Raw genomic sequence first — 24,562 nt, 5'->3', positions numbered from 1 at the left:
TTCTTCAAACAAACCTCACACACACACATGCATACACACACACGCACACACACATACACTTTTGGTAAAGTTGTTAGTGAACAGCTGCTTATTTACAGAGTCATAGACCCAATGGAATTACAACTGTGTGAACTCCAAGTAACTGGCTCTGGTAGGTTGAGTGTTGATGTTTAAAGAACAATTCATATGACAGTAGACTTCAAACCAAGTAGTTCTATGTGCATTTTTACTTGCCTTTCCTATTTGAAAATTGTCAGTTAAACTCTCAACATCACAAAAGTACCAGATGAATAATGAAGGCGTCATGGCCTTGAACACAGTTTAAGGTACAACTACATAACAATAAGGCAGAGGTCGGGAGAGTTGAAACAGAAATTTTCCATCATCGTATATTTATTTTGAATCATTCCATCAAGACCCTACCATAACACAGAGAAAACCCCTACAACCAGACGACGCACCTATGAGGAACCACTTGGCAATAGTGGGAAGGGAAAATTTCCGTTTTACCAGGTAGAAACCTCCACAAACAGAACCAGGCTCAAGCAAGGGCAGCCATCAGCCATGGCCCATTGGGAGTGAGGGGAGGAAGACAGGACAAGAGACACAATGTGGAAAAGAGCCAAAAATTAATAATAACAAATGAATAAATACAGAGTGGTGCATAAAAACAAAGAGTGAAAAAAAGATCAATGAAGAAGAAGAAAGATGCAGTTGTCATAGTTTAAAATGGAGCTGGTTTCTGTCTACACATAAATGACGAGGAGCAAAGAGGAGAGAGAAGCCATTACCAAAGAGTTGAGGTCAGCTGTCTGTGCGTGTGCATGTGTGTGTGTACACAAGGTAGCCCAGGAGATAGAGCTCCGGGCTCCAATCTGCATGCCTAAGTATCCTCGAGCAACATACTTAAACCCAAGGTGCATTCATTAGAGTGTGCAAATTTTAGATAGAAAGCATTTATTTGTAGGAAAAGGTGCATGTATGAATGGCTGAATGAGGCTTCTTACACAGAGCGCTTGAATGCTCAAGTAAAGAAGGAAAGTCCATCCATCCGCTTCCGCTTATCCTTTTCAGGGTCGCAGGAGCCTATCCCAGCTGTCATAGGGCGAGAGGCGGGGTACACCCTGGACAGGTCGCCAGTCTGTCGCAGGGTTAACACACAGGGACAGACAACCATTCGCACTCACTTTCATTCGCACATTCAGACCTAGTGGCAATTTGGATTATCCAATTAACCTATCCCCACAAGTTGCATGTCTTTGGACGGTGGGAGGAAGCCGGAGTACCCGGAGTGAACCCACGCAAACACGGGGAGAACATGCAAACTCCACACAGAAAGACCCCGGCCTGATGTTGGAATTGAACTCAGGACCTTCTTGCTGTGCGGCAACAGTGCTAACCACCGTGCCACCGTGCTGCCCAAAAACCAGTCCATTTACACACATAGACAGTCAAATCTGAACATGAATATGAAAAATACCATCTGCTTTGTGGAAGCAGCCATGTTCAAACCTGTAGAAAAGAAGAAAGTTGACAAATGTTTGTACACCACAATTTTTACTTAGTAATTCTGAAAACGTCATACTAACAAACATAGCTTACAAAAAAAAATTCCAATAGCCCAAATACAATACAGATTACTATCTAAGACCAGATAGATCTAAACAAAGGAGTGAGTACGGATGGGAATCGAAAACCGGTTCTTGTTGAGAACCGGTTCCCACTGTTTCAATTAATTGGAATTGTTTATCATATTTGCAAACGACTCCCTTATCGATTCCAGTCACCTCGACGTCACCACGTTGCAGAGCCTCATTTACCTGGCTGGAAACACGGCGCATAAGCGGCTCAAACGCTCAAAAGTTTGGTTACACTTTACGAGAACAGATGACAACCGGGCAACTTGCAAAGTAGATATTTCATTTAAGGGAGGAAACACTACGAATATGCAAAAGCATTTGCTCACAAAACACACGATGACCTTAAATGAATGTCGTGTTTTTAATTCCGCTCCTGACTCGTGAATCTCAACCCAGCAGCAGCAGTAACGTTTGCACGTCTTCTCCCGTTAATGCGGCAGGTAAATAATCAACTAACATTTCATATTACGTTAGCGCGATCTGTCTTATTAGAAAACCTGTCATTACTGTGCATTTAGGTGACCATGATGAGACAGACAGAGTCTGGCTGGCTCAGATGCTGGCAGTTCTCGCTGCAGTCTACCGTTATTCTCTCCTTTTAGTCCAGGATAGAAGAATGTCACCGAGCAGTGACTAAGTTTGTGTTCAAAGGCTTGCACCCATTTGCCACAGCCGATGCCCCGATTTTCAATAAGTGTTTAATTGTAGGCAGGGACATTACTGGATATTCTTGTGTAATTGCTACAGAATAATTTATGTTAAACTTTGTTATTGCTACAGAAGAATATTTATTTTATTAATATTTTACATTTCCAATTTTTTTTTCTGGGGACCCTGTGACACCCCATTGAAGAGCCGCAGGCTGTGGATCTCTTAAGATCTCACTGTTGGGTTTGTAAGGCCATGTTACTTCTAAATTTCTATCTTGTTCAAAGAGAAGATATAAAACAAAGTTCTAAGCTAATCGACCTTAGTGATCTCCTTTTTTAAAAAGAATCGATAAGAGAATTGATAAAGAATCGAATTGTTAAACAGAATCGAAAATGGAATCGGAATTGTGAAAATCTTATCAATTCCCATCTCTAGGAGTGAGGCAGGATCAAGAGTCTTGATTCAAGACAGTAGTGTATCCCAAATGTGTTCAGAGCAATTATGCTTTGGTTTTAGCTAATTGCTGTTTAACACTAGGGTGGCTCAGCTAAGTTTTACATGGATCAAAGCTACAGTTTATATTTTGTGTGCTGTTAACACCTTTGTTGTGCTTACCTAACATTTACACAACATGATGATGATTTTTTCTTTTGCACACAGGACAATATTGTTTCCTAGAAAATCTTTGTCATTCAGTGTACAAGGAATTATTTTTTGTTGCAGTTAAACAACAACATGAAAATATAAATACTATTGTGGCAGCACAGGGGTTTTAAAAAAAGAGTGATTCAGTACTTTGCCCTTTAAACTCACTGTTGTCACGATAGCTAGGGCAGCCAAAGGTTGCCAACAACACCACCTTTGGGATTCCATCCAAGGAAAGCAGTAGAAACACCATTTAGGTACACAGGTTTGTTCCACTAAAATGAGGCAGAAGACATGAGTTCACAATTCAAAATGTAAATTTATTTCACAAGGAAAAACATTATTTTAACACTCTACACATTCGATCATACCTCATGTCAATGCCACTGTTTACATGCAGCCGACCAAACAGGGAGCGACAACAGATGCCAGGAAATTCGACCATGAATAAGCATAGACAGGGAGGTGATAGAGCATCCTTATATATACAATACCCCTGCTGGCAATGACATATTAATTAAGACTAAGCTTAAACCATCCTGCTACACAATGTTAAAATATATTAGCAATGAAAAACTCTAAGTGTAATGGTATCCTCCTGAAAACCATCCTATTCATTTATGTCCTCCATAATGGACATTCGTTTTTTTGGTCTATATCTTTTGACTTATTTGAGCTACCCTGCGTAGTCCTGGTGTACTAAATAGAGCAAATCCTGGGCTTTCCATTTATATCTCATGTGTTTGGGTTGGCTCTTTTACCTCTAGAGAGGAAGGAAATAACAAAAAATGTTCTATGGGAAGGTTCCTTTTTCCTCTAAGAATATGGAAATATAAGATAAGATAAGATAAGATAAGATAAGATAAGATAAGATAAAACTTTATTAATCCCTCGGGTGGGTTCCTCTGGGAAATTCGGTTTCCAAAAGCACAGCACTGACAGAAGTTACAGTTACAGAATATTATATATATATATATATATATATACACACACACACACACACACACACACACACACACACACACACACACACACACACACACACATATATAAATACAGAGACATATATAAATAAAATATACGAAGGGGATAATTTGAATAAATAAGAATAAAAATAAAAATACAAGTGAATTGCACATTTCAAGTATTGAGGTCTATTGCACTGTTGACTATTAACAAAAGTATTGCACAAAAGTATTGCACAGTGAGGTGAAGAGGCACTACAGCTTAGTTGTTCCCCCTCCTTTGTCCTCCTGTTTCCCCTCCCTCTCCCCTTCAGAGAGGAGTTAAACAGTCTGATGGCGTGTGGAACAAAGGAGTTTTTAAGTCTGTTAGTTCTTGTCTTGGGGAGAAGCAACCTGTCACTGAACAGACTCTTCTGGTTGTTAATGGCCGTGTGCAGAGGATGCCCAGCATTGTTCATAATGTCCATCAGTTTCTTTAATGTCCTTTTCTCTGCCACTGTCACCAGAGTGTCCAGCTTCATGCCGACCACAGAGCCAGCCCTCCTGATCAGTTTCTCCAGCCTGGATGAGTCCTTCTTTGCTGTGCTGCTCCCCCAGCACACCACAGCATAGAAAAGTACTCCAGCAACCACCGACTGGTAAAACATCCTCAGGAGCTTCCTGCAGATGTTAAAAGACCTCAGCCTCCTGAGGAAGTACAGTCGGCTTTGGGCTTTTTTATACAGGTGCTCTGTGTTGCATGACCAGTCCAGTTTATTGTCCACCCACAGCTCGAGGTACTTGTACTTGTTGACCACCTCCACCTCCTCCCCCTCTATCTGAACCGGCAGTGGACCTTCTCTGGACCTCCCGAAGTCCACAACCAGTTCCTTAGTCTTTGAGGTGTTGAGTTGCAGGTGGTTTGTGTGACTCCATGCGACAAAGTTCCTCACCAGACTTCTGTACTCCTCTTCCTGATCATCCCAGATACACCCCACTTCTGAATGTGGCATAATTCAGAGTTGTAGCAGAAGTCAGAGGTGTACAGGGTGAAGAGAAGAGGGGACAGCACAGTTCCCTGGTATCCAGTATGAGCAGTAGAGCAGTCTGATGACCTGGAGTGAAAGGCTAGTGCACCTAATGCTACAGAACCTCTTTCCAGAGGCCAGCAGCCAGAAGAATACATGGTGGGGCTATGAGGAGTAACTGATGATGTTTCTTGCTCAAGACAAGGGTCGTGTCCAGATCCATGGGCTGCATCCTCCTGAGACCGATTACGTCACAGCGACGTGCCGAAGGCTGTCCAAATTCGTAGACTCCTCCGAATGCTGCCTATGCGTCCTCCTTTTCCCTGAATTTGAAGGATGAGTCGGGTGTGTCCTCCGTGGCCTACCATATCCCAGAATTCATAGCGTGGCCCAGCCAAACACCAGTTTCCAACAATGGCGGCTGCTACTAAGTTTTAAAATTACTCTTACTAAGCTTTCTGGGTCACAAAATAAACTTTTAACATATTTTCAGGCGAGAATTTGTTTTTTCTCAGTGTTTTATTTGCTCCTAAGTAAATCGGTTTGGCAGAGATTAATAGATTTGAATGTTCCCTTATTATTGTGGCATAATTACTTCTATCCACAATAAATAAATTAAACAAATAAGTCAAGCTGTCCTACCTTTATAGTTTTCACGCAGCTGAATAAACCTCAAACAGAAAACTGATTAAACAGAAGTGTGAGATGGTAGAGAATTTATTCAGTGTCCTGTTATATTTTAGGGAGAAATGAGCAGACGGCTGAGTTTATTAAACTCCACTGGTAATGCACATCTGAAGCCTAGACCATCCAAATTCACAGCCACTCACTTTCGGCCTACCCGGCCTTCGAAGGACTGCCCTATGTGGACTGAACAGGGTTTAGTCTCGACAACCTGTGAGAGATGCTTACGGAAGAAGACAATAAAAAAAAATCACATCACACATACCTTGTGTCAATCAATCAGATAGTAAGAAAGAAGAAAATAAAACATTTAAAGTACACAAACCTGAGCTGCCATCCAGGAGGGGCAAAACGGGCCTTTATGGCCTTACTATCATCTTCTCTATCTGCTTTCTTACTTATTTGTTCAATTTATTTAATTTTGAACATTACTTTCTCCATGTGTGGAGCTAAGCCAGAGCTGCAGCATGCAGATACCATGTGGACTAGCAAAAGAGGAGTCGGGTGGAGACCTAAACTGCAAACAACTGTACCGTCCATGGTTCACCACCAGATGGTGCAAAAAAGCAAGATCTGGACATACAGTTCACCAATGCATTAAATGCAAAAGATCGTTACATTGTCCTTCTGTTTGTACCCACTGTCTGTTTTTAACGACAGATTTAGATTTTTTACTTTAATACAGCCTCTGAGTGACCCCTATTTCCTTTTCCTCCGCCAATTTGTTACATTTGTCACAGTTGTTTTAATTTTAACAACACAGCTTTCCCACAGCATACCTGCACCGTCTCATTGAAAGACAAAAGGCAAGCAAGAAATATCCTTAGCCCACTTATTTTGAAATAGAAAAAATGTATTTACTGTATGTTCTACTACATTTTTGTATGCTTATACAGAATGCTGTGTGTTGGGTCTGTGTTTCCACAAGCCCCGCTAGTTTAGAGACTTATTCATCATGAAGAACACAAGACATAACAGCACATATTCAACCGGTTTTTCACTCGCTAACGAGGGAAGTTTTGGTCAAGAACCAGCTCTTGAAGCTCAAATCCTTCAAAGAGCAGCTTCCCCTTCAGCTATTTATTGACAAACTGTTACAGTACACATCACAGCACAAGCACCTCCCCTCATAAGACCCCTCTTGGTTACAAAGACAAGGCACTATGTGTGTGTGTGTGTGTGTGTGTGTGTGTGTGTGTGTGTGTGTGTGTGTGTGTGTGTGTGTGTGTAAAAGCAGGAAGCTTACAACACAAACGAATGTATCTGGCTGGAGAGGTGGTCAGGATCAAAGGAATGGCTTTGATCCTACTGCTTGAACCAAGACTGTACAAATTTAAGAAACACAATGACACATTCAACAATTAGACTTAACTGTTTTATCCTAGTGATTTATTCAATACATGAGGGGTTTTTTTTTTGGGGGGGGGGGGGGGAGTGGGGGGGTTGTTATTTTATATTTTCCAGTTTTTTCTTTAACAGGTCCATGTACTGACTAGCCATTAATAACTGAGATATAAAATTATACATTTGACACCCCTGCTCTAGGTTAGATTAGTTTGTAGACACATAATATCTCTTCAGAAACAAGGTTGTCAGTGGAGGATGAAAACTTTAAGGTCTTTAGCCCATTTTTTTTTCTATCGCTCAGGTGCTATAAGGTATCTTTGACATTTTAATGTGAATTGTGAACTCATCCTTCTTTCCTTGGCAGCTCTACAACAGATTATGAACTGTCAGTCTTGTTTTGTAATTGAAAAGCTTATCAGCCAGCTCATGAGGTGCTGTGTGCCTATAGGTTGGCTGTTTTGTATGTCATACAACTGTAGTCCATAGTTCAATGTCACTTGTTCAAGAGAACATGTCTGCTCTTTATGGTAAACACCACTGCTGTGTGATGGAATACTGAGTATTGTAAAGCTGGGTTTTTCTAAGCCAGTTTCGTCTTTGTCAGATGGTGTGTACTCTACAGTTTGGACATTGAATGAGGTGTCCTTCCCTTTTAGGAGCTAAACCACCTAACAATGTACGTGTAATGATCTCATCGTCTTTCCACTTGTACAACCCTCAGTCAAATAAACAGTAAAACGGAACTAATCTGGATTAACGCTTGTGTTTACAGATGACTTTGAGAGTTAGACAGAGGTGGAAATGCCAGAGAGAACTGGATTAACTCCTTGGCTGCAATTCTGACAGTGATGGTGAACAAGAGGGCATTGAAAATGATGATGACTGTGCACCTGTTTAACGGGCAAAGTAAGCAAAGTCCTCTTGGGGAGTATTTAAAAGACGAAATACAAACATCTCAAAGAATCGCAAAGAAAATGGTATGGTTTATAAAGGCCAGACTTACACTGTCAATATTAATACTCTGATTTGTGACGCGCCATCTGAAATGTTTTAAAGGTCATACTGTCACAGTCCTGGGTCATTTTGACCCAGCATTTTCAGTTCTTTTATTCCTTTGTATTATAGTTTGTATTCTGATCCTTTTGTCATGCCTTGTTTATTAGTATTCTATGTTTCAGTTATTCTTTGTGAGGGATTAGTTCTTAAGTTGTGTCTCTCGTTTAGTGTAAGTTCAGTTCAGTGTCAAGTCTGTGTCTGTTTCTTGTTTCCCGTTTTATCGTGAAAGGTTGTGCCTCATCTCAGTGTGTCTCGTTAGCCCAAACCCTCCCAGCTGTGTCTCCCTCCTGTTTTCCATTCCCTGATTACTCCCCTGTGTATATAAGCCCTGTGTTTTCCTGTGTTCCCTGTTGCGTCGTACCAGAACACACACTAGCTGTGCTAGTTGCGAGTGTTGCGAGTGTTGCGTCTCCTGCGTCTCCTGCTCCAGTTTAGTATTTCTTTTCCAGTGTTTCAGTCCTCGGTTCCTCTGTTCAGTTTGTTTGGCTTTTGGTGAGTTTAGTTAGTACGAGGTTTTTCCCAGCAATAAAGCTGTGCTTTAAGTTTCACTTCCGTGTCTGAGTTCTGCATTTTGGGTCCACCACTCCTGCTTGCTCGCCTGCCACACAGCCAACCATGACACATACTCCATATAAGAGTTGTGAAAGATAATCAATCAGAGGTGATCGTGTTGATGGAAGAATAGTTTTAAGGGAACAGGGATGCACTTCTCAAACAGATGAAGGTTTTTCATAGTGGAGTACAGTAACCAAGACACTGGTGTCAGCCCCTGGAATTCTTTGTGTTAGCTCATTTGTCTTAGATTATATGCACATAATAACCACAGGCTCTGTGGTCGGCATTAAGCTGGACACTCTGGTAACAGTGGCAGAGAAAAGGACATTAAAGAAACTGCTGGACATTATGGACAATGCTGGGCATCCTCTGCACACAATCATAAACAATCAGACGAGCCTATTAAGCGACAGGTCGCTTCTCCCAAAGTCAAAAACCAACAGACTTAAAAATTCCTTTGTCCCACACGCCATCAGACTGTTTAACTCCTCACTGGAGGGGACAGGGAGGGGAAAACGGGTCAAGGGAGGGCGTGAACAACTGAGCTGTAGTGCTTATTTACACTCAATATTTGTTTCTTATATTCAATTGTGCAATAATCACTGTGCAATATACTCACTCAAATGTTCAATCCTATTTATCCATATTATATGTTCTGTATTTATATATGTGTATATATGGTATATTTATGCTTACTCTCATTCCCCTTATTGTATCTGTAACATGCAACTTCTGTCGGTGCTGTGCTACTGGAAACTGAATTTCCCAGAGGAACCCACCCGAGGGATTAATAAAGTTTCATCTTGGGAATAGTTAGGCACCTGTTTATTTACTTAACTCGTGACCCAAAAGTCGTTGTTGTTTATCTATGAGGCAAAAAAAATTAATTTCTCATTAAGTAATTGCAGGAAGAGGGAAGATGCCAAATGAATTTGCTCAACAAATGAGGGTTTTACACGATATAAGTGGAAAGCCACTGAACTATGTCGTTTTTTGCTATACACAGGTCCTGTGGTATTGAAAACTGTTGTCCCCTAAAAGATGCAAACATTTCTTGTCCTTGACTGTATCCATGTCGATAATGCTAGAGTCAGATGAGTGGATTTGAAATGCTTATCGTCAAACTTTTTGTTATGTGCTGTGGTGACCTGGCAAGACCTTTCCTATAAACAGTGTACATGGAGTAATTCATCTCCATGAGGATGCCAGCCACTTGAACTGTTCCTTAAATGGCATTTCCTGTTTCCTATTTGAAAACTACCTGCAACAAATCAATAAACATGTGAGGAGTGTGAGAAACCCCTGGAACAAGTAACCAGGTGTTTGATACCCAAATACACCTGAAAGTGCTTGATTCTGTTAAAGAAAGGGACAGTTGTTTTCCTTTGAGCAAAACAGCTTTTGTTTTGCTCAACAGAAAAATGCAGACGGGCCTTTTGCTTGTAAAATTCTGTGCAAGCGTCACACTTCACCATTATTTCACCAACCATGTGGTTCTGGACATTTGAATAGAGTGTGCATAGGAAATGGTCATGTCAGGATGAAAAACTACTGTCAGGATGCACTACTGCTAGACAGGGATCTGTTCCATAGGGTGGCCTGCCTCCCACAAGAAGCTGGTGGTTTTGTCCTCCAGGGATCATCAACTGATCGTCTTTTCCATCTGTCTGTTTTCTGTATCTTTCATTGTGACTCCTGCATGTCCTTTCTCACTACATCCATAAACCTCCCAGGGCCTCTGTGTCTTTCCTCTTGCCACAATATCCTACCCCCAGTCTAACCCTCATCGCTCTTCTCTGCATGTCCAGACTCTCTCAACCTCTCCCCTTTTACTCGATCCATTAGCTAAACCTGTACTGCCTCTCTAATGTAGTTATTAGCCACTCAAGTCGCTTATTTATGTCTGTCACCTCCACCTCCGCATTGTCTCTTTTAACATGACAAACTGTGATTGTTGATTAGGGTTTGTGTCATTTTCTCTGCAATTGAACTATTTGCTTTGTATACGTCTGCTACATTGGTACTCAAAATGGGCTCCCTGTGCTATTGTAATGTATTCGGTTCTAAATTGGATGCTAACAGGTTTGTAACTGACAATGTAAAAATGGAAGGCATCGAAGGCGTTTGGAAAGGGAGGGGGGATGAGTGTGTATCAGTGTATGTGTATGTGGGTGTGTAGAGTGATCTTCGCCCTGCCAGGCTAAGTAAACAGTCTTCCAGCCTACCCAGGTGACATGCGTGCGTGCGTGTGTGTGTTTATCCCGTGTTCAGCTGAGAGAAAGCGTCACCACGCCCAGTTAAGCAAAGGTTCACAGTCTTCAGTGGACCCAGGAGGCCTTGAAGGAGGGACAAAGAGATCTGACAACAGTCCTGTTTTCATAGGAGAATTTTTGTTGTTCCAGTCAGCTTCGACCTTGGCAGGCCTTTAGCTGACGCCAGTGGGATAGCTGCATTAGTGATCATGGTAGTTGTTTTGGTTAGTGCGAACAAACTGCATCCAGTTTTACAGTTTTGTCTAATGTCCGTCACTGGTCACCAGGTGTCAATTCCCGTTCTTCTTCTCCAAGATCTTATCCATAATGCCATAATGGCACCGGTTCTGATATAAACAGTAGTAACCAGACCGAAAAGCAGCGCACATTTCGGTGCTTTATTTCGGTTCTTTTTTTTTTCCTGAGATGTCATACACTTCAGATTCTAGCTAATCATTTTACGTTTCCAAGGATAGTAGGCGGGCCCAGGTGCGTATGTTCTTTTAGAGCAGAGCTACAGATTAAAAATGCCCAAGTCCAAGCGGTCAAAAGTCTGGCTGTACTTCACAGCTGCATGTACTGCATGTACTTCACAGATGCAAACTCAGCAGCCTGCAACAAGTGCTTTAATGTGATACTGTGCAAAGGAGGTAACACCTCGAATCTGATAAAACACCTGGCGACGCATAGCGTCGCGATCGTGGCTCAAGAGTTGGGAGTTTGCCTTGTAATCGGAAGGTTGCCGGTTCGAGCCCCGGCTTGGACAGTCTCGGTCGTTGTGTCCTTGGGCAAGACACTTCACCCGTTGCCTACTGGTGGTGGTCAGAGGGCCCGGTGGCGCCAGTGTCCAGCAGCCTCGCCTCTGTCAGTGCGCCCCAGGGTGGCTGTGGCTACAATGTAGCTTGCCATCACCAGTGTGTGAATGTGTGTGTGAATGGGTGGATGACTGGATATGTAAAGCGCTTTGGGGTCTTTAGGGACTAGTAAAGCGCTATATAAATACAGGCCATTTACCATTTACCATAGCGGGTATAATTTAAAGGCAAGAAATGCACCAAACCTACTACAGGTGTGGTGCTTGTTATCGGTACCGGAGTTAGCAACATCCCCCAAGAACCCGAAGAGGAGAGTCCTGGCCCCTAGCCCTGCCAGTGTAGCACAATCGATGACGGATGATGATGGCAGCAGCAGCTTTTCTTCTCTGCGTGAGTAGCTTAATGTTGTTCGTGTGTAATTTACATTGAGTAGGCTAACCACGTTATTACATTAATGCATGCTACAGTTAAACTATTTACTAGTTAACACCCTTGTTTTCTTAACTAATATTTACTTAGTTGCATCCGGGTATGTCAATGTGTAATTCAATATTTAGTTTCTTTTTATTATAATAACAAATTCCTAACTTGCAGTTGGCGGATGATGTGAACACTCCCAAAAAGGTACTCATAAACGCTGCGTGTCCCAGATACTGGCTGTGCAGCTTTGCTGGATCGTTCTAACAAGGTAACGCTTAACTTCTTTGTTCGTATCACAGCATAAATAGAATAAATAATTTTCTACTATAATTTGTGTATAATAGTAGATGTTGTGTATAAATGCAATAATTATAGTGCGTGAATTTAAAAATATAGTTGAAACTGCATTTTGTGTGTCATAAAACTGAACATTGAATCATATTCCTTAATAATATTTACATTTAAAACTATTAATCTAATTTTACTTAAAAATTCTCAAAACTGTTACTGTTGTAAATTAGCTATGTGATTATTAGCATATGAGGTTTATTTGTAAAGTTTGTGTCAGGATTTAGTGTTCATCAGAAACAGCAGCTACATTATTTATATGTCGCTTCCCTTTGGTAATATCTGTAGAAAACAGTAAAAAAAAAAATCATATTAATGGTCTGATAAAACAATTATTTTAGATTATAAGATTAGTTCAACTACAGGCATGGGTTAAACACATGAAAGTGACTATGGATGCCCTAACTTCGGCTTCCAGTGAGAAATATGTAGAGCTGACTTCTTTCGTATACACATTACTGCTAAAATAAAAAACTTTGCGTCTTGGAGTGATGTTGAAAAACAAGTTGATACATCTGTTAAAAGCATGAAATTGTTTTTGGAAAACCTACCCGAAGTGCTTTCAAGTTCATCCAAAATACCACAATGAGAGTACTAACAGCAACCTATACATTTTTGCCAGTGTAAGTTTTCAGTCAGCTAAGCCACAGAAATCTAAGGAGCTTGGAAAGAAAAACGACTCGACTTGTTTGAGTTTCTTGAGTTTCTTCTCGACTCAAACAAATCCAGTCGCTTTTCTTTCCAAGCGCCTTAGATTATTCCTTTTCCTTCACGTTTTTATAGTTTTTGTTTTTTATGGTTCATATTTTAGTATGGTTACATGTAATCTTTCAATTATTACTTTTTAAAAAAATATTTGTGACGTCTGATAAAGCAAATATTTTCATTTTTGCATTGTGTGTTTGTCTTGCATGCACATAATATTTCTTAGCCAAGCAGTAGAAATACACAGGTTCCCTGTTTTATCTGCTCAGCTCTTCACTAACATCATGCTCTCTGGACTCAGCAGGATGTTCTGTGAGTACAACAGACTGATTATTTAAATATAGAGTTTTTCATAAAGTCAGAGGGAAAGATTAAGTGTCACTCTTCTTAAGCTTTTTATCTTTAAGAGGTACTTGAGATGAGGTGCTTTCTAATCTTCCTTTATAAAAGACTTCAAACTTTTCAAATCTAATTAAATGGGTTATTAATTATTTACAAGTTACTTGTAACAACTTTTAGGTTGGATTTTAAATCATTCAAACTCAAAAATAATATTTTTTCTTTTCTGATTTTCAGTTCTGGGAGTAACATGTTTACTCATGAGTTCAGGTAAATACACGTTTCAGTCACTTTTATCCTAATGTGCCAGTTTTTAACTTTATATTGCCACCTTGATCCGATCTAATAGATTTGCTGAACTTGTGCTTTCACTCTGATTACATGGGACCTTTTATTTACATCCTGTCTGTTAATTCTAAACCATGTAAGAAACCCTGAGTGTAAACACAAGCATCAAGCTGTTACGTGAAATTGCGCAGGAAGCTGCCTGTGTTAACTGTGACTATCACCAATAAACGTGGGCGTGTTTCCTGAATCAACAGCAGGCCTTACCTCCTTTGTCGCTGGATTCTGGATTCTGATACCAAGTACTAATACTGATAACGATTTGCAGCTGATGGATCCTGTCCTGATTTAAGACGTGAATCTGTCATCAGATTCACGTCTTTAATGTTTTTTAATTACAACCAAATGATGTGATTGGGTGTCAACTTGTATTCTGTGAAATGTGCCATACAAATAACTGACAGTAAATGACAGTTAACACAAGATGGTTATTATGCTCATGTCATACGCTGTGTGGCAGGCAGGATGTAGGACCCAAATGCAGGACTCGCAGACACGAAAGGATGAACTGAAAACGGCAGATGTATTGCAGTGTTGCAAAAACATACTAGAAACCAAAAGCGCTTTTCTACTGTAAAGCACTTTGGGTTTTCAGTTACTATATATAACATTTATTTACTATTGTGTAAGTAAATAGGTGGATTGTTTATTTGGATATTTATTTGCTTAAAAAAGGCAGGAACAACTAAACTATTAAATTGTGACTATAAAATTAGCAATACAGCACTTATAAATACAGCAAAGACTCATTATTTTAAATTTCAGGCTATACCAGAGCTGAGACCACCGTGTCCCCACAAAGAAAGCCCCCCTGTGACAGCCAGATCTGCCGCTTGAGCCACGGTAAGAAAAGCATACTCTGTATATGAAAGATGTACAGACCTCCTGGGTTAGAAAAGTGGAGCTAATATGGAAGTGCCTTAAGCCAGCAAAAGAAGTCCATGTTGCTTGAGTCTAAGCAGAGATGCTCAGACGTTGGGTCCAAATTTGTGCTCGTAAGTTCAAACACACACACAGCCAGGGAAGTTGAGTGCAGAGTTTTACAAACACAAATCTTTTTACACACACACAAATTCTCATCTATAGATACACAAACATAAAAATTTTCACATATTTTGGTTCACAAGGTTACAAAACCCAGTTCACAAGTACACATTTGATTTACAAGTACAAAATATTACTGACCAAAATTTGAGCCCATACCAGCAGAGTTCACACAACTGTAGACACTGCATTAATCCCTGTGTCAACTACTTCTCCCCTTTTCCCTCACTTGGAAACAAGACCCAGAGTTACTTAAACTCCTCCTACTAGGGGTCACCTGTCCCATTGAACCAATCAGCCAAAAAGCCAACGCCCATAATAATGGAAAATTTATGCTTTCATTAAGCGTTTAAACTGGTCTGTTAAAAAAAAAATTAACCTCACACATATAATTGTTTTAAAAAATTGTTATTTAAATAAACAGTAATAGAGACCAAAACAGTTTTACTTCTGCTGCCATGTAAAGGTGGACCTTTTATTATGGCAGTGACTCACTGCGGGAGACTCCGGTGGATGTTCAGGGAACTGCAGGTTTTAGGATTTTAGCACTGGCTTCAACTTTTAAGGTTAAACTTTCTTTTTTTGTTTTGTTTTGTTTTGTTTTGTTTTGTTTTGTTCATCACCTCTGTCCAAATAACAAAAAATAATAAATTTAATCTACTAATAAATACGGATTCGATATCAAAGACAGATGTTAGTCTGTGCCATTGAGCTCCACTGTTAGCACTGAACTCTTAAAATCACATTTGTAAGTGTTATGTCACTTCTTTTTTGTCAGAGAAATTCAAAAAATTGCTGAAAATTAAACAATTTATGTCTCTTCTTTTAGTCCAGAGTGTAACATGCGAAGGATTTCAGGCAAACCTGCAGTGTGGTGAGGGTTATTTTTTGTTGGTTTGTCTTTTTATTTTTGAATTAATTTGTTTGAAATGCAAACATGGTTATAGTTTAATGTCTCCCTCAGGTGAAGGGCAGGTTTTAGTCATCCACGGAGCTAATTATGGACGCCGTGACAAAACCACATGCTCTGCTGGACGTCCGGCCTCTCAGCTCCAAGTTGTCCAGTGCTCAAGTCAGACGAGCACCAGTGTTGTAGCTAAAAGGTACAGATTGACTGTCTTTGTTTAGTTTTACTTTTTCTTCTTTTACCAGGCTACACAATGTGCAGTGTGTTAAACCCTTTGCTGACTCACTTTCTATCTGCATTCAAAGCTGTAATGGGAAAAACAGCTGTACTATCTCAGCGAGCAACTCTGTGTTTGGAGACCCCTGTGTGGGCACCTACAAGTACCTGGAGGTGGATTATACTTGTCAGTGTAAGTACCTCAAACAGTAGTGCACATACAACTCCAAAAAAATGCTAGCAAACAATATATTCACAAGAACCATCAACTTTAATTTCATCCAGCGGAGTCAAACCTCTGTACCTTAAACAGTAACGTACACATGCTAGCGACCAAAGGACCATTCTTTTTGATTTCACTTAGTGCATAAATACACATTTCGATTTAATTTTTGGATTTCAAGATTGTGCTCCAGAATCAAACTCAACTTTATTCCACTTTTAAAAGCTAGAAGGTGAACAATCAAAAATTTAAAAATGTGAGGTGGAAAACACAAAATCAAATCCAAACCAAGAAGGAAAACGTTGCAAAACTCACAAATTAAATCTGTGATCATGAAATAATATTTAGTGTGAGAATAAAGAAATTATTTTACTGCTACAATGTAGCTTTCATCATTAATATTGCATTAAAATGTTTATTAAAGCTACTGGCATCATATTAACCTTTTTATTACAGGTGCAGCTATAATCATTGTATACACACATTTTATGTTGCGCTCATTAAAAGAGTTGATGTTCGGTTTATTTAAGGTCTTAAGCTTCGGTGGGCGCGATGTCCCAGCCGATCTATTATGTAAGTGACTTGGACCAATGGAAGGTTAAAACAGCATTCACGCTTACAGACATATATGATTTAAACATAGGCCAGGCCGAAGGCCAGGAATTCATTTAGCTTCTAACTGCATTTGAGCTTGCCTAGTAACAAGTGACAGAAGAAGAGTCAAGAAAGTGTAAATCCCCCGGGGAGTATTCGGAGAATGAGTTTAATTACCATGTATGGAAGAATGATTAGAAAGAGAAATGTCTCTGTCTATTTTAGCTATTTTTCTCCACATTAATTTTTAAAGTTTGTGATTTAATGAATGTGATTTACGCTTTTCTCTCAGTCCAGACTGTAACATGTGAAGAATCTGAGGCAAACCTTCAGTGTGGTGAGGTTTTCTTTTTTGTAACTTATTGAAAACATTTCATTGAAATGCAAACTTGTTTATAGTTTAACGCTGTGATCTCGTCCTCAGGGAAAGGGCAGATTTTAGTCATTCACAGAGCTGATTATGGACGCCATGACCAAACCACGTGCTCTAACTTACAACCTCACTGTAGGCTCAGAGATGTCCAGTGCTCAAGTCCAGAGAGCATTGAAGTAATAGCTGCAAGGTACAGATGGTTACTGTCTTTTTTCAACTTTTAATTTTCTCCCAGATATGCAGTATGTCAAACTTCTGCTGACTCACTTTTTATCTCCATTCAAAGCTGTAATGGGAAAAACAGCTGTAATATCTCAGCGAGCAACTCTGTGTTTGGAAACCCTTGTTTTGGCACCTCCAAGTACCTGGAGGTGGATTATACTTGTCAGTGTAAGTACCTTATTACAGAGGAAAACAAGTATAAAAAATCATACTACGTTTTTATTTTATTCAAAGACAGATTGCAGGATGCAGAAACGATGAAACAGGAGGAAAAGGATGCAAAAGAGTTCAACTTACGAATTAAATCATGAACTAATAATCAGTCTGCACATGAATTATTACACTTTCTAATGTGTTTTGTGTTTTTCTCTCAGTCCAGAGTGTAACATGTGAAGGATCTCAGGCAAACCTTCAGTGTGGTGAGGTTTTCTTTTTTGTAACTTTGTTGAATTTCATTTATTGAAATGTAAACATGGTTATTGTTTAATGCTATGATCTCTTCCTCAGAAAAAGGACAGGTTTTAGTTATCCACGGAGCTGATTATGGACGCCATGACAAAACCACATGCTCTGCTGGACGTCCGGCCTCTCAGCTCCAAGATGTCCAGTGCTCAAGTCAGACGAGCACCAGTGTTGTAGCTAAAAGGTACAGATTGACTGTCTTTGTTTAGTTTTACGTTTTTTCTTTTACCAGGCTACACAACGTGCAGTGTGTAAAACCCTTTGCTGACTCACTTTCTATCTGCATTCAAAGTTGTAATGGGAAAAACAGCTGTACTATCTCGTCGAGCAACTCTGTATTTGGAGACCCCTGTGTTGGCACCTACAAGTACCTGGAGGTGGTTTATACTTGTCAGTGTAAGTACCTTAAACCAGGGCTGTCCAGCTCCAAACCTCAAGGGCTGGTGTCCTGCAGGTTTTGGACATCACCCAGGGTCAACACACCCAGTGTAAGTGCCTTAAACAGTAATGCACATACAACTCCAAAATAATTCTGCTAGTGTCCAAATCAGTCTCAGGGACCATCCTCGTTGATTTCACTGAGTGGGGTCAAACCTCTGTGTCTGAGGCTTTATAATGGACATTCACATCACGATAACCAATAGGACAGATTCTTTCTTATACTTTTTTACTTTTGTACAAAGAGATTTTGGAGAATTTGCAGCTAATATATTTTGTTCTAAATATCAGTGTATTGTGTTGACAAGCTGAAGTTGAACTTTGGGCTAAGTTACCCTTTGTATACCAAGGCAGTGCTGCAAAATCAAACGAAACTTTATTTGAACTTTAAAAGTTTAAAGATGAACAAACAAGAAACAAAAAATGTGGAAATGCAAAAAAAAAAAAAGGCAATAAAAATATGGCATTGGACAGAAAAATAGATTTTAAACATGGATTCAAAGACTCAAATACAGATTACAGGACATGAAACAATTTAAAAAAAGATGAACTTCAATAGCTGATTTGAAGATTCACAAAAAAGTCGGGTTTTTTTTTTCCTTTAGTGGATAGAGACGGTGTTGATAGACGTGAAAGCAGGATGAGAAAGGAGAAGAGATGCAAACCTGGGCCTACTGCTCTCCAGCCATACGGAATACGGTTGCCTGCTCACCCACTGAGCTAAACCGGCACAAGGTTTTTTTTTTAATTAGTTGTTTTAATTTGCAAACAGAGGGTTAAGTGGGAATTAGACACCCCTGAGCAACAAGACATGGGTGCATGTAATTAACACAGCTGAGGACAACCAAACAGTAGCATATCAAAACCCAAATAAAGACATAACTAAAAAAGGCAATGAGCAACCAGTACTAAATCAAGGAGACATTGAAACATGAAAATAAATACTGAAAATGGACTTGAATGGAGAAATTAATGGAGAACAGAGTAAGGGAAGGTTATAAGAGTGTGGACAAAAAGCAGAGAGGAAGGCAGCAAAACTTGAACTTCAAGATATTAAAGAAAAGTTTACTTTAAAGTAGAGATGGACCGATCCGATATTACGTATCGGTATCGATATTACGTATCGGTATCTGATATTACGTATCTGATATTACGTATCGGTATCTGATATTACGTATCTGATATTACGTATCGGTATCTGATATTACGTATCGGTATCGGTCCGATGCTGACGTAAATTACTGGATATCGGAGAGAAATAAAAATGTAATCCGATCCATTAAATATCAAAAAAGCACCTCACAAAACTTGCGACACGGCATAACTCGGCTCATAACGTCGGAGCACGTTGGAGCAGCGTGCTCACCTGATAGAGCGGCTGTGTGTATTTGGAGCCTCGCTACCAAACCAGCATTTCATCTCCGAGGAAGTGATCCCAGAGAGAAGTAAAGCAAGTGTGTAAGTTCATCTCTGAATGTTTGTAAAGCATTCCCGCGTTAAGCTTAACAACCGATATAAGGAGCGAGTGCCTCTTCTCTCTCCCTCCCTCTCCTGTTGCTACTTCAAACGTGAAACTGATCAATGATCAACTGATCGCCTTTTCTGTCGCGAGTCAAACCTCTGTGACTGAGGCTTAATAATGGACATTTAGCCACTGAATCATGACATTTTACAGAACATCCTCTTTTTATTCTCGTTCTCTTTAAAAAACAAACAAACATCAATATAATGTGGAGCATTCGCAGCTAGGACTTAATCCGAAACATCTGTTTATTGTGTTGGCTTAAATACACCTTTGTTTTTAAGGAGGTTCTCCAAAATAAACTAGTTTTCTCTTTATTTTTGTAGGGTCTTTAAGGGTATGAAATGCCTTGACGTGACTGCTGATTTGGCAATATTTAAATAAAACTGAAATTAATTTTAAAAAGGTAAAAAATGAACCAAAAGGAAACAGGGGAACATGTGAGATGCAAAACATAAAATGACAGTAAAAATTCAAATGGACAGAGGAAAACAAAAATAATAAAATCATACTACGTTTCATATATATTATTCAAAGACAGATTGGAGGATGCAGAAAAGATGAAACAGAAGGAAAAGGTTGCAAAAGAGTTCAAGTTACGAATTAAATCATGAACTAATAATCAGTCTGCACATGAATTATGACACTTTCTAATGTGTTTTTCTCTCAGTCCCGAGTGCAACATGTGAAGGATCTGAGGCAAACCTTCAGTGTGGTGAGGTTTTCTTTTTTGTAACTTTGTTGAATTTCATTTATTGAAATGTAAACATGGTTATTGTTTAATGCTATGATCTCTTCCTCAGAAAAAGGACAGGTTTTAGTCATCCACGGAGCTAATTATGGACGCCGTGACAAAACCACATGCTCTGCTGGACGTCCGGCCTCTCAGCTCCAAGTTGTCCAGTGCTCAAGTCAGACGAGCACCAGTGTTGTAGCTGAAAGGTACAGATTGACTGTCTTTGTTTAGTTTTACTTTTTCTTCTTTTACCAGGCTACACAACGTGCAGTGTGTTAAACCCTTTGCTGACTCACTTTCTATCTGCATTCAAAGCTGTAATGGGAAAAACAGCTGTACTATCTCAGCGAGCAACTCTGTATTTGGAGACCCCTGTGTTGGCACCTACAAGTACCTGGAGGTGGATTATACTTGTCAGTGTAAGTACCTTAAACCAGGGGTGTCTAGCTCCAAACCTCAAGGGCTGGTGTCCTGCAGGTTTTGGACATCACCCAGGGTCAACACACCCAGTGTAAGTGCCTTAAACAGTAATGCACATACAACTCCAAAATAATTCTGCTAGCGTCCAAATCAGTCTCAGGGACCATCCTCGTTGATTTCACTGAGTAGGGTCAAACCTCTGTGTCTGAGGCTTTATAATGGACATTCACATCACGATAACCAATAGGACAGATTCTTTCTTATACTTTTTTACATTTTTACAAAGAGATTTTGGAGAATTCGCAGCTAGTACTTCTTGTTCAAAATGTCAGTGTATTGTGTTGAGAAGCTAAAGTTGAACTTCGGGCTAAGTTACCCTTTGTATACCAAGGTTTTGCTGCAAAATCAAACTAAACTTTATTTGAACTTTAAAAGTTTAAAGAAGAACAAAGAAAAAACAAAAAAATGTGGAAATGCAAAAGAAATGGCAATAAAATATGGCATTGGACAGAAAAATGGGTTAAGGTGGAATTAGACACCCCTGAGCAACAAGACATGGGTGCATGTAATTAACACAGCTGAGGACAACCAAACAGTAGCATATCAAAACCCAAATAAAGACATAACTAAAAAAGGCAATGAGCAACCAGTACTAAATCAAGGAGACATTGAAACATGAAAATAAATACTGAAAATGGACTTGAATGGAGAAATTAATGGAGAACAGAGTAAGGGAAGGTTATAAGAGTGTGGACAAAAAGCAGAGAGGAAGGCAGCAAAACTTGAACTTCAAGATATTAAAGAAAAGTTTACTTTAAAGTAGAGATGGACCGATCCGATATTACGTATCGGTATCCGATATTACGTATCGGTATCGGTCCGATGCTGACGTAAATTACTGGATATCGGAGAGAAATAAAAAATGTAATCCGATCCATTAAATATCAAAAAAGCACCTCACAAAACTTGCGACACGGCGTAACTCGGCTCATAACCGGAGCACGTCGGAGCAGTGTGCTCACGTGATAGAGCGGCTGTGTGTATTTGGAGCCTCGCTACCAAACCAGCATTTCATCTCCGAGGAAGTGATCCCAGAGAGAAGTAAAGCAAGTGTGTAAGTTCATCTCTGAATGTTTGTAAAGCATTCCCACGTTAAGCTTAACAACCGATATAAGGAGCGAGTGCCTCTTCTCTCTCCCTCCCTCTCCTGTTGCTACTTCAATCGTGAAACTGATCAATGATCAGCTGATCGCCTTTTCTGTCGCTAGTCAAACCTCTGTGACTGAGGCTTAATAATGGACATTTAGCCACTGAATCATGACATTTTACAGAACATCCTCTTTTTATTCTCGTTTTCTTTAAAAAACGAACAAACATCAATATAATGTGGAGCATTCGCAGCTAGGACTTAATCCGAAACATCTGTTTATTGTGTTGGCCTGCTGCCTGGGAGTGTGCTGTTGGAGAAATGGAGCCAGCCATACTAAGGAGAGCTTAAGTTTGACCAGTTCTTACCCTCCCCGACTAAATCGGTTTCAGTTATGTACTGAAACATAAGAATGGACATTAGGGGGTCTTTCAAAGAAAAAACTCAGGCTCCACCATCAGCCAGTAGGCCACAGCCAGGCTCCACCATCAGCCAGCAGGCCACAGCCAGCAGACCCAGCCAGGCTCCACCATCAGTCGGGAGTCGTAATTGATAACAAAATTTCATGGAAACCCCACGTCAGACACATAAAAACCAAAATTTCTAGAAGCCTCGCAGTTTTGAACAAAGTGAAACAATTCCTTGATAAAGATGCACTTCGTACTCTGTACTGTACCCTGGTTCTTCCATATCTTACATATTGTGTGGAAGTGTGGGGAAATACATATAAAAATACAACTAATCCATTAGTCACAGTACAGAAACGAGCACTGCGTATTATTCACAAGGCTGGTTATCTAGATCATACTCACAAATTCTTTCTTCAGGCAAAGTTACTTAAATTCCAGGATCTGGTTAATTACAATACATCCATAATTTTGTATAAAGCTTTTACTAAACTTTTACCGGCAAATTTACAAACTAGATTTGAAATTCGAGAAAAGGTTTATAATGTGAGAGGCTTTGGAGAATTCAAATTACCCAGAACTCGAACAACCCGTAAAGGCTTTTGTGTGTCTGTATGTGGTGTGAAAATCTGGAACAGTCTGAGTTTACAATTGAAACAATGCAAAAATATTCATAGATTTAAATTTCTCTACAAACAGTTGGTCTGGTCACAGTATACTCAATGATGGGTTTTAGTGTGCTCTGTAATGTCTGTCCTCTTACCATTGCTGGTATGGATTCCAAAATAAAAAATAAAAATAAAGTGTGCGTATGTATGTACATATATGTACTTGTGTGTGTAGATATATATGTATGTGTGTTTGTTACTTGTAGTTATTACTGCCTGTTACCTGTGGTAATGCAATTTATAATTTATATATTCTGTATTCAGTTATGAAGGCTCTAATTGTTGGTTGCGAGCTGCCGCTTAGATGCTTGTATGTGCCCGGGGCTGTTGATGGGTCTGTATGCAATGATGGGCGTAGCTGCGGGAAGTTTATTGTTTTTTTTGTTGATGAGTGAGTATAGGGGTGGGATTTAATAAGTTTTCTTCGTCCCACTCCTTTTTCAGGCAATTTTTGTTTTTTGTTTTGTGTATTTTATGTTCAATATAGGTATTTGTTGTGACTGAAAATGAATAAATAAATGAAATGAAAATGAAATGAAATACACCTTTGTTTTTAAGGAGGTTCTCCAAAATAAACTAGTTTTCTCTTTATTTTTGTAGGGTCTTTAAGGGTATGAAATGTCTTGAAGTGACTGCTGATTTGGCAATATTTAAATAAAACTGAAATTAATTTTAAAAAGGTAAAAAATGAACAAAAAGGAAACAGGGGAACATGTGAGATGCAAAACATAAGATGACAGTAAAAATTAAAATGGACAGAGGAAAACAAAAATAATAAAATCATACTACGTTTCATATATATTATTCAAAGACAGATTGCAGGATGCAGAAAAGATGAAACAGAAGGAAAAGGTTGCAAAAGAGTTCAAGTTGCGAATTAAATCATGAACTAATAATCAGTCTGCACATGAATTATGACACTTTCTAATGTGTTTTTCTCTCAGTCCCGAGTGCAACATGTGAAGGATGTGACAGACTGCCGGCCTTCTTTATGACATTTGACAATTGGAAGGACCGGGTCGCACTGCTGAAACAAGGACACAAACTGAAAGGCACGGACGTTTTCATTAATGAGCATCTGACACGAAAAAACGCAGACATCGTGAGGGAGGCAAGGCAAATGGAGAAGAACGGTAAAATACAACATACATGGGTAACAAACTGTAAGATTTTCATTAAGCTAAACGGGACACCAGAAGAGGCAAAAGTACTGATAGTGAGGAACATGGAGGATCTGGACAAGTATAACTCACACCAATGTATCAATTACACCAGGAAATGACATGGACACGTTGAAATTAGTTCTTCAACAGAAAGTAATTGATCTAGATTGTGAATATAAGGAGTATAATATAATAGATCCAGAAATAGATTCTGAAAGTAACTTTCTCTCTTCTTTTGTTAAAAAT

General features: G+C 39.5%; 1 protein-coding gene across 3 annotated transcripts in view; it reads left to right on the top strand.

Moving 5' to 3' along the window:
* Positions 1 to 12,242: 12,242 nt before the first annotated feature.
* The window catches only part of LOC147305792 (uncharacterized), a 29,545-nt gene continuing 17,225 nt past the window's right edge, over positions 12,243 to 24,562 (top strand). The window contains exons 1-17 of one of the 3 annotated variants that reach the window (XM_086276501.1): positions 12,243 to 12,305; positions 13,360 to 13,402; positions 13,667 to 13,699; positions 14,540 to 14,617; positions 15,648 to 15,692; positions 15,783 to 15,921; positions 16,031 to 16,134; positions 17,051 to 17,095; positions 17,183 to 17,321; positions 17,418 to 17,521; positions 17,728 to 17,772; positions 17,861 to 17,999; positions 18,108 to 18,211; positions 20,446 to 20,490; positions 20,579 to 20,717; positions 20,827 to 20,930; positions 24,098 to 24,286. In XM_086276501.1, coding sequence (XP_086132627.1) covers positions 13,375 to 13,402; positions 13,667 to 13,699; positions 14,540 to 14,617; positions 15,648 to 15,692; positions 15,783 to 15,921; positions 16,031 to 16,134; positions 17,051 to 17,095; positions 17,183 to 17,321; positions 17,418 to 17,521; positions 17,728 to 17,772; positions 17,861 to 17,999; positions 18,108 to 18,211; positions 20,446 to 20,490; positions 20,579 to 20,717; positions 20,827 to 20,930; positions 24,098 to 24,286 — 1,480 coding nt within the window. In that variant the 5' untranslated portion in view covers positions 12,243 to 12,305; positions 13,360 to 13,374. Of the gene's footprint in view, positions 12,306 to 13,316; positions 13,403 to 13,666; positions 13,700 to 14,539; positions 14,618 to 15,647; positions 15,693 to 15,782; positions 15,922 to 16,030; positions 16,135 to 17,050; positions 17,096 to 17,182; positions 17,322 to 17,417; positions 17,522 to 17,727; positions 17,773 to 17,860; positions 18,000 to 18,107; positions 18,212 to 20,445; positions 20,491 to 20,578; positions 20,718 to 20,826; positions 20,931 to 24,097; positions 24,287 to 24,562 lie in introns of all 3 variants that reach the window. The other 2 variants (XM_086276500.1, XM_086276502.1) reach the window with 2 other exon arrangements.

Source organism: Aulonocara sp. 'chitande type north' Nkhata Bay, linkage group LG20, assembly GCF_057382095.1.
Source record: "Aulonocara sp. 'chitande type north' Nkhata Bay isolate Kocher_YH1m ecotype deep benthic linkage group LG20, A_spYH_male_GT1.1, whole genome shotgun sequence".
In the NCBI taxonomy this organism is placed as follows: Eukaryota; Metazoa; Chordata; class Actinopteri; order Cichliformes; family Cichlidae; genus Aulonocara; species Aulonocara sp. 'chitande type north' Nkhata Bay.
Note: the sequence above shows the minus strand (reverse complement) of the source record. Positions and strands in the feature narration are given on the sequence as shown.